General features: G+C 61.4%; 1 protein-coding gene across 5 annotated transcripts in view; it reads right to left on the bottom strand.

Annotated features, from left to right (window-relative positions):
• The window catches only part of PFKFB3 (6-phosphofructo-2-kinase/fructose-2,6-biphosphatase 3), a 73938-nt gene that overhangs the window by 5516 nt on the left and 58238 nt on the right, over positions 1 to 10184 (bottom strand). For 2 of the 5 annotated variants that reach the window (XM_012664936.1, XM_012664939.1), the window contains exons 7-14: positions 8470 to 8594; positions 7804 to 8011; positions 7260 to 7406; positions 7023 to 7127; positions 5917 to 6046; positions 5413 to 5475; positions 5238 to 5302; positions 7 to 3697 (exon numbers count right to left, since the gene is read on the bottom strand). In XM_012664936.1, the coding sequence (XP_012520390.1) occupies positions 3431 to 3697; positions 5238 to 5302; positions 5413 to 5475; positions 5917 to 6046; positions 7023 to 7127; positions 7260 to 7406; positions 7804 to 8011; positions 8470 to 8594 (1110 nt within the window). In that variant the 3' untranslated portion in view covers positions 7 to 3430. Of the gene's footprint in view, positions 1 to 6; positions 3698 to 4875; positions 4960 to 5237; positions 5303 to 5412; positions 5476 to 5916; positions 6047 to 7022; positions 7128 to 7259; positions 7407 to 7803; positions 8012 to 8469; positions 8595 to 10184 lie in introns of those variants that run through there. The other 3 variants (XM_012664937.1, XM_012664935.1, XM_012664938.1) reach the window with 3 other exon arrangements.

The raw sequence follows: 10184 nt of genomic DNA, 5'->3' as shown, positions 1-10184 counted from the left end.
AGAGACGCGGAAGGGGCGGGTGCATGCACTCAGGCATTTACCTTTCCAAGGTCAGTAGGGAGAAAACTTTGAGAAAATGTGACAGACAGTTCGTCTTTCAAGCATAGTGGGGAAGAGGAAGAAACAGGTTGCAAAAGAAAAAAAAAATCTTTACTAGGATTTTCTTTCTCGTGTGCATTGGAAATTTAAAAATCAAGGCTGCACCATGAATGCCAGTGGTCTCTCGACCTCAAGCAGCCGGCACAGCCCCGGGAAGACGCCGCAGAGGGCGGAGTCCGGGCTGACATCCCTATTCTACCAGGAAACCGAGATCGCCGGCACCACACCCCAGGGCGTCCCCCTCCCAAGTCTGAGAGCTCCAGCAACCCCGTGGCCACAGGCAGACCTGACCCCAGGGGGCCCCGGAGTCCCTGCCCGGCCCAGGGCGCCGAGTCCCTCCCCGTGGTCACAGCAGCTGCCGTCCACCAGGCACTTACGGGGAGCGGCTGTTCTGCCAAGCGATACGTCATATTCTCATTCATCAAAACACCTCATCAAGTTATCATCCCCACTTTACAGGTGAGGAAGTTACGATCCTCGAATTGCTTAAACGTGCCCAGAGGTCCAGAGCCGGAGGCCAACCAAAGACCCGACATGCGACCCCAGCTCGGTCTGACCTCGGTCATAAATTTTGGTCACAGGGCTCGGGTCAGCTCCTGGAATCAGACGTAGCTACGATCCCAGCGTGGTCACGCTCCCCGGCTGGGCGGGACCCGGGGGTCCGGGCGTGCCGTGGTCGGCGGGACGCACTTTGGCGGAGCTGGAGCGGCTCTAGCCGCGGGCACTACTACAGGAGCCCTGGCGCCAGGCAAGCTCGCCCTTAGCAGGGCGGGGGCATGTCCCCGAATGGACCCTCCCGGTAGGGAGATTTCCTTCCTGGCAACATCAGGCCACGGGTCAGAAGGAACAGGACTCGCGTGGCGGCAAAACCCGCGGGCTCCAAACCCACGGGCTGGTGTCACACAGGAGAACCCTAACCCGGAAGCAGTCCAGGCTCCGGTTCACACTTCAGGGGATGACGGACACCGGCCTGTGACGGTGTGAGTCTCACTCTTTGAGGGGGGACGATGATGGCCAGGCCACCACCCAGTAAGCACGGCCCTGGGAGGGGACCACCGGGGCGCCACCACCACCCAAGCACAACACAAACGCTCAACTCCAGGCTCCTGCCTCACTTTCCAGCTTCTCGGGGGTAACCTCATGAGCGAAAAATGACTGACGGGCAGGTGTGACTTGAGGGTGGGGTGACGTGTTGAGGTGCTGTCATCAGAGCTCTGTGACAGGCAGACGTCGGCTCCCGTGGGTGGGGGCTCCAGGAAACAGACCACTGAGTGATGCAGCCGGTGGCTGTGAGAGCCAACACCGGACCCGAGACTTCCCGCAGAGGGCTCCGGGCCCAGGGAAGGGGAGACCGCACGGGACTGACTGGCGCGACCTGTCGAACCCGCGCCAGCTCCGACATGGGACAACCGGATCCACAGGACGGTCCCCACGTGGCGCTCTCCAGAGCACTCCAGCCCAGCCACGCTCCCGCCAGGGCACTAAGTCCTCAGACGTGGCTGTGCAGATTAGGCTCTGGGTGAGTTTTCCTGTCCACGTGCAAGGAAGCTCCCAGGGCAGGGGCTTTGAGGAATGGCGGCAGGCACATCCCAGCCCGACACCCAGATCTGACACTGAGAGGGCAAATGCGGATCCCAGCCGAGGCCCAGACCACGGCTGTTGCAAACGATGCCCCCAGAGCCCCGAGCGGGATGGGGAGAAGCCAGCTATGGGGAGGCGGCGTCAGAACAGACTGAACATCAGCGGGGCCACTGTGACCTTAGAGTCCTTTTCAAGTCCCTCTTCCTTCCTCCTTCCACCTCTTTCCCCCTGAAGACCTCAGACTTTATAAAAACCATCCTTATCCCCAGGATCTGAATAGGGGGAGACAAACTGGCAAGCGAGAAGCAGGGCAGGCAGCGGACACGTCCCGAGAGATACTTACAGGCAGGCCTGCCCTAGCAACGGCTGCGGGGAGGAAGCAGAGAGAAGTCAGTGGGACGAGCCCGCCACACCCCACGCCGGCCGGCCAGCTGGCCCGAGGGCAGCTCTGCAGCGGGCAAAAGGACGGGGCCCTGCTGCCGTGTCCTCCACAGCGGAGGCCCGTACAGCTCCGGACATCACCCTCTCCACCCCACGGCCTCTGAACTTCCAACCGTGACCCCATGTTGACACCAGGACAGAACGACACAGAGACACCGTTTCAGTCCTGCTCGGTTTTCATAAACACCTCGAGTTTGAGACCTGAGAGGACTATTTTTTGGAAGCGTCCCAGCCCTGCCCGGCGTGGGTGACGCGAAGGGTCAGGCCCAGGACCCTGGTGATTGCGACACCGTTCACGCCACACCCAGACGAGGTCTCGCCTGGCTAGGCAGTGACACCTCACCTCGTCTACGCGCCCTCCCACGCGCCCAACACTCGACCTGCCCTGTGCGACTGCTGTCCCCTGGGTGCGAACACTGGGCCACTGCGCCCTCCCCACGTCCACTCCGGACACCTCCCGGTCTGGGGTCGCTCCGGGGAAAGGCAGGAAGCTGGGCAGTGCAGAGGAAGGCCCGACTGGCGCTGGCGGCGAGTGCTGGACAAACCCAAAGGAAGCTCGGCTGGAAGTGATTCGAGGGGCCAGGCCTGGGGCGGAGCGGGGACACCCTTGGTGCTCCCCGAATTTGAGCCCTGAGATTTCTATGCCTCACACGTTTGCGAGGGTTCCCGGCTGTCTCTGAGGAAAAGACCGGTTTCCTGAAAACAATCCTAACGCCCAACAGCCGAAACCTCCCGGCCTTTCCCTTGGCACCAACGAGGTGTGGGGAGCCTAAAACCTGCTGGGACCCCCGCGGCGCGTGAGAAAGCAGCCGCTTTCTCTGTGTCAGAAATAACGATGCACGGCCCTGAGCGGGACCTGGAGGCTCACTATCTCTCCAGCTCTGCCCGGTTTTGCCCAGGGAAGGCCTCGCCCCCAGAGAGCAGGTGACGCGGTCACAGCCACCACCGGTGAAGACAGACCCTGGTGACTTCACTTCAGAGGGTGCTCCCTTCTCATGCTCTCCCCCAACAAACGCACACACCAGACACCCACGTGTGCACACTCGCAGACACACGGACACCCACGTGTGCACACACGTACACCAGACACCCACGTGTGCACACTCGCAGACATGGACACCCACGCGTGCTCACACACACACCAGACACCCACGTGTGCACACTCGCAGACACGGACATCCACGCACGTACACACACCAGACACCCACGTGTGCATACTCGCAGACACGGACACCCACGCGTGCACACACGCACACCAGACACCCACATGTGCACACTCGCAGACACACGGACACCCACGCGTGCTCGCTCAGACACACACAGGCGCACAGCCCCGGGCCTGAGGCTGTCGCCCCCACCCCCGGCACTCGCCCCCAGCAGGGAGGAGAGGGCAGTCACTGACTTGTCCGGGCAGCTGCGTGGGCACCTCCGGGGGCAGGCGGCTGGGCAGGGCGGCCGAGGTGGAAGCCACGTGCTCCTCAAAGCTGTTGATGCGAGGCTTTTTGGTGGGCTCGGGGCTGGCTAGCGGGGTGACACTATTGCGCCTCATGAGCGGGTTAGGTCCCTTCTTTGCATCCTAAGCGAGACGAAGACAAAAGAGAGAAGGCGACAGTTATGAGGAAGGGGAGAAAAATAAGCCAAACAAGGTCCTCTGCTCCTGGGTTTTAGGGATTCGACAAGATTGATCCGAGGTGAGCTGCCGGGACGAGGGCTGCCGCGTGTGCGGTGTGGCTGCCGCGTGTGCGGTGTGGCTGCCGCGTGTGCGGTGTGCTGCTGCGTGTGCAGTGACTTCCAGTCAGCAAGAATGGGGGTGCGTCCCTCCGTGCCCCTTTCCCCAAAGGACACCAACGTGAACGGACAAACGCAACATGTGCAAAGCAGGGAGGGAAACGACCAAATCGCGGCGGAGAACAAGATCAGAGACGAGAGCCCTGCCTCCCGCCTCCCGCAGCTGAGGAGGGGAGCGTCGAGGGAGAGGCCTGGGTCTGAGGCTCTCGGACGGGGAGGAGGCCGGCGCTAACCCCCTTCCGCAGACACCAAGCCGGGATCTGCAGAGCACGGACCCGTGCGTGCTCACGAAATAACACCCTGGCTTCAGATGGGAGACGGAGCCTGCAAAAACCTTCGCGGAGACAAAAGACACCAGGAACCTGCAGGGGCAGAGTCGGCCAGCCAGCACCAGACAGACGCCAGCCTCCCGTGAGTGACGTCACGGGGTTCTGGCAGGGAAGCTCTCCGGGCCCCAGCCCTGCTGGAGCGCGGCAGCCAGCGGCCGGTGTGCAGAAGTGGCGTGCCAGGTTGGGGGCAAGGAGGCTGGGGGACATCCTCCTCTTTCAGGTTGGCCCACCAGCCAGGCCACTGCCAGCAGGAGCCACGCAGACAACTCACGGCCCTGAACACCGAAGTCCGATGGCCAAGCTCCTTGGGAATAGGGGAGTCAACTGTCTCGGGAACTCCACGGACAGAAAGTCGCGCTCGGGGTACCAGCAAGGAATGTCTGACTAGCGCTGGCAAAGCGTCGTGCTCTGATGGCCCAGACACAGGAACTCAAACCCACTTCATGCCGCAAAGAAATCCAGTCTGCTCGGTAAAGGTCAGCCGGACCGAGCCCCAAATCTCAGGCCTCCGTGAGGTGCAAAACAGCGACCGCCAGGCCTCGGGGGCCCCTGAAAAACCCGCCCACCCGCCACGCCCGGCCCTCGCTCTCCAGGCCACTGCCTCGCTCAACACCGCCGTGTGCTGGTGATTCTGTACCTAAGTGCGTGCAGGTGACGGGGCTGCTCTGCCGATCCTGTCTGAACCAGTAACTCGGGACCGTGCCAGCACGGATTTAGCTGCCTGGAAGGGAAGGCAACAATGACCACGCTATGGTTACGGCCGGAAGAAGGCAACGTAGCTTCCTCTTTAACACTCACTCCTCCGGCCAAGCAGACGGGGTCGCGGGGAGAGAGCACAGGAAGGGGGAAAAAAAGCTTTATCCTAAGAAGCCACAGAAAGACAGCTGCCAGTCAGGCGCACATGGGTCGGCCCCTGCAGCCAACCCGTCACGGGACTTCCCGAGGGCCCACGAGGGACGGACGCCGGGACGGGACGGGGTGCCGCGGGGCTGCACTCACCTCCGACCGCTCCCGGTGCGTGCTGACCGACTCCACGTTCAGGTAGATGGATTCCACACGGCAACCTGCGGGCGCAGATGGGGACGGGCCCCTGTCAAAGGCTGGCCCCGCCTCCAGCCCACGGCCAGCAGGAGCCGCCGGCGGGGGGCGGGACTGGGTGGAGGCCGCCACTCACCGTAGGCGACGGGCGTCAGCTTCAGGACGGTGTGCAGGGGGCACTTCAGATAAGGCATCTCCTCTGAAACAGACGAGGCCGCCGTCAGACAGGGCTTGAGCAGGCGGGTGGGGAGGGACGTCCCAGCCCACCGCAAGAGCTCCGGACACTCAAAGCCCTGCCTGTAGGGGTGGCTGGCCCAGCACACGAGCGTCCTGCGTGGCAGGTGGTCCCAGAAGAAGACCTGAGCCACCGGAGAACCCACCCTCCCACGGTGCGTTGGAGCTGAAACGGAACCGCCGTTCCCCAACAGTCTATGTCTGCCTCGGATCGGCTGAGCCTCAGACAGACACAGGCCTCACACTTAATCAGACAGTTGGAGTTTTCCAGGCCGCTTGTTCCTCAGAGTGAGTTCAGGGGTAGGGCTGCCCCCACCTCTAGGACCCCATGGAGGGTCTGCGGCTGCCCCCTCAAAGGCTGTCGCCTTTCTCCCTCCTCCCCGCGGCCGCGGCCTGCCCCGCGCACCTGCGCTCTTGTCCAGGAAGTAGGCCAGCAGGCAGCGCAGCACGGCCTGGTGGCAGATGACCAGCACGTTCTCCTGCCGCTCCAGCTCCATGATCACGGGCTCCAGGCGCTGCACCAGGTCCTGGTAGGACTGAGCACAGGGCGGGCCGCCCCGTTAGCACAGGGGGGTCGGGTGGGGGCTCTGCCCGGGCCACAGCCTCCCAGCGGGCAGGCAGGCGACCCCACCCAGAACCAGCCCGTCATCAACCGTCCACCACTGGGGGGTCTACAAGGGACACCGCCCAGCACAGAGGACTGAGCCCTGGCGCCCACTGCGACACGGATGAGCCCTGACATCTTCGTGCCGCGTGAAAGAAGCCGACACAAAAGGCCACGCAGGGCGTCTGACCCCATTTACATGGAATGCCCGGAATAGGCAAATTTGCAGGCGCAGGAAGCAGATTCCTGGTTGCCGGGGACTGGGGGGAGGGGTGGCGGCCTGCAGGTCTGGGGTTCTCTCTGGAGTCAAGGAGACGCCCTGGAGTCAGCGGTGACGGTTGCCCGGCACACTGCAAATATACCAAACCCACTGAACTGTGTGCTCGAACACGGGTGAAATGGTGACTATTATGTTACGTGAATCTCATGTCAATTAAACAACACAAAGCAAGGAGCAGGGCTGCGCCCAGTAGGGCTTCTCCTTCTGCTCACGCCAGGCCCTCGGCCCCCTACGCTGGGTCCTGGTGGGTGAAGCCCAGCGTGAGGCCAGAGGACAGGGGGCCGGGGCTTCAAGGATGCAGGCAGGGAGGACCCGCCAGTGAAAACACACCACCCAGCCTAGCCACACTCCACCCGCGGTCTAGACGGCTGCCCGCTCGCCCCCACCAGGACCGTAGTGCCAGGACCCACAGCCCCCTCCCCGCAGCCTGGGGACGCCCTCGCCGGCCGTGCATCACTGTGCACCATCTCCTCTCTGCCCCCCGCCCCCGTGCCTTTCTGCACGTCCCCAGACACGCCCACCTCTCGCTTTTGCTCGTGGGGAAACACAGCCGGGCTTCTCCCGGGGCTGTGTCCAGGTTCAGTGCAGGGAGAGCCGCCCCACCCGACCACAGGCGCCCCCCACTCACCTCCCCTGTGGGGTAGCGGTAATAGTACTTGTCCTGCTCCCGCAGCGCGTACTCCTCGGGGTAGGTGTCCTTGATCTCCTCGTAGGTCAGCTCCTCGCAGACGCCCTGCGGGGACCCCGCCGGTCACTCGAGGGCACTCGCCCCAAGGGGGCTGCTCTGAGGACTCTCAGGACAGGCCTGTCACAGCCAAGGGTGGGGCTGCCCCACACGCCCTCCGCCAGCCCCCGCAGGACTCACGGCATCGATCTCGTTGAGCGCCTTCCACTGCTCGTAGGGCAGCTTCAGCGCCTCCGCGGTCTGGATGGTGCTCTTGAGCTGGCTGGTCCACACCCGCAGGCCCTTCAGGTTCTGCTCCTCCACGAACTGGCTCAGGGCGCTGGCAAACTGAGAGCACAGGGGACAGGCCTGACCCAGGGTCCCTCACTTCCTCCTGGAGGCTGGGGCAGGACCCACGCAGCCCACGAGGGACCGTGCTCTGTCCTGGGTCGGTGGTGGGGTAACTGACAGCCACCCAGGACACACCCTCCCCAGGGCCCGGGGGACTCGGCTCTTTTCTCTGCCTCCACCAGTGCTCACTTGCTCACACACGCACACACATGCACACACACATGCACACACACATGCACACACATGCACACACACATGCACACACATGCACACACATGCACGGTGAGCACACAAGGGCAACAGCAGCAGAACACACACACCCCGCCCACCCCGCGGACCCAGCAACTATCCCAAACACGGAGCGGCCTCCTCTCCCGTCCTGCCCCTCGCCCACCTTCTTGCCCCTGCTGGACAGGCCCGAGTCGCCCCCGATCCTGCCCTGCAGGTTGTACTCGTTCTCGCCGTGCCGGCACAGGTAGATGGTGCGCGGCTGCACGTGGATGTTCATCAGGTAGTACACGATGCGGCTCTGGATGTGGTCCTGCACCCTGTTCACCAGGAACCGCCGGCCGACGTCGATCACCTTGATCAGCGACAGGTCCCTGCAGAGAAACGCCACCGAGGACCCCGATCAGGCCTCCCCCGATGGCACGAGAAGAACCAGAAGACGAGAGAACCAACCGTGCAGCCGGACCGCATGCGGCCCTGGGGCCCTCCGCGAGAGGCAGAGGGTGAGCGCGCCACACTCCCCCAGCACGCTGCTGCTCTCGAGGCCGGCTGGCCTCCCAGAAGAGAAAACAGAAAAGAAACAGAAAAGAAAATAAAGGAACTATCAACGGGGTGGTAGCAAGACTGGGCCCCATGGTAGGTCGACTTCCTGCTCTTCTACACGGTGTCTGAAACACTCGCACTGACTACGGCTTGTCAGCGAGGATTTTTGCTAAAAGACATTTACGAAGAGCGTTCATAAAGGTTTCCAGGAGCAAACGCTTTGTGGGAACATCAGCAAAACATTAAACACCCTGACGGGTCACTCAGAGGGGGCGGGCCTGGTCATTACCTGTCCCACTTGTCGGGGTCGAGGGGCTGGTAGCTGGCCTCGTAGCAGCCGATCCTCCTCATGAAGTCGTCCATGGCTTCTGCCGAGTTGCAGTCTTTGTAATCCGGGCTGGAGATTTTAACTTCCTGCAAAGCCACAAAGAGGCAGCTGATGAATCACGCTGGAAGGCTTTCTGCTTAGATTAAGCGGGATTTGGGGCTTTCAAAAGGGGAAAGCACGAGGGCTCAGGATAAAGATTATCCTGCCCGGCGTTTAAGGGAAAAAAAAGAGACGGACTCTGGGGGAGGGGTCGTGGCCTGATGTTACCCGGGGAGGACACCCCGGGGGAGACAGAGGGCGGCCGACCAGAAGGGCAGAGACGGGGACCCACGAGGATTCCGGACAAACACCTCTGCATGGACCAGAGAGTCGGGGTCAGTCCAGGGCCCCAGTCACCACCGGAGAAGCTGACCCCCCACTCGGCCGAGCACCTGCCGTGTCCCTGCACCGAGAGGAGCTGCCTGTCAACTGCAAGGCGCATTTGGCAGCTGCTGGTGATGCCCCGTCTCGCCTGGACTCTGCTCCAGCCGCCCAGACGGCGGCAGCCGCGGCGCGACGGGTCTGTGGTTATCTCTCTAACTAGAGCCCTGCCCTCTCCTCCCGGGGCTTGTCCTCCAGCTGGAGCCGAGCAGGAACCACCCCGGGGTCTGCCGACGGCTGCTGCTGAACAGGTCCGAGACACCCGGCAGACGGCAGGAAGTTCAGCAGGTTTTAATGCCTGTGCTCTCTTTCTCATCAGCAACCGCCACAACTTGGAAGCAGCCGCTCTTCAAAGATCTGAGTCAGTGTGTCATGGGCACAGAGTTTCCGGCGGGGAAGATGAGAGCGTTCTGGGGACGGAGGGTGGCGATGTCTGCCCAACCACAGCAACCGTAACTAATGCCACCGAACTGCACTCTTACAAATGCTTAAGACGGTCAGTTAGGTTATGTATATTTTACTGCAATAAAACAAGTAAGTTCACAAATTCCAGGGCCTAACCTGCAACACCACATTGAGGTTTAATCAGAGAAAGAGATTTCTGGACGTGAAGGGTTGGGGCAAACAACTCTCCGTGTCAGTCAATGGACTCCCAGACACGACAAAGTCCCAGCTAAGCACACTGGCGACTACTCGCTGGGGCAAAACCAATTCCCAGCTGCACTCTCTACCCCACCAAGGGGAACCAGGACGGCCACGCCAAAGAAACAGGGCAAACCCTTGTGTTTAGATGACTGCAACTTCTGTTTCCCCGCACTCTGGGCCTCTTCCTTTGGACCCACTGAACAAATGTGAACTGATTTTTCACAGTTCAAACAGCCCTTTCTGAAACATGAACTCATTTCTTAGAAATACTTGTAACTATTTCCACTGCCTTAGAGAAAATACGAGACGCCAATGCACCCTTAGCTTCCCCTTTAAAGATGAGTATTTGTACGCGGAGCACCACAGCGCTCGGCGAACAGGTGTTCAGAACCGCTTCCTTGTACATACGTCTCATTCTCATCTGTTTAAGCTGGAGAGAAACTTATTCCAACAGAAGGTGATCTGCGGTTAAGTCTCCAAAACAACTGTTCCTATTTATGACACATCGTTATCAGGTGATAACATTCAAGAATTAATCAAATTTCACAGGCCAAGTCCCCTGAATTTATCCACACAAGCTCCCCACCCTGGCACAGAGGTTCATTAGACAG

This window comes from Propithecus coquereli, unplaced genomic scaffold (assembly GCF_000956105.1).
Source record: "Propithecus coquereli isolate 6110/MARCELLA unplaced genomic scaffold, Pcoq_1.0 Scaffold94, whole genome shotgun sequence".
In the NCBI taxonomy this organism is placed as follows: Eukaryota; Metazoa; Chordata; class Mammalia; order Primates; family Indriidae; genus Propithecus; species Propithecus coquereli.
This window is presented reverse-complemented; position numbering and strand designations above follow the sequence as displayed.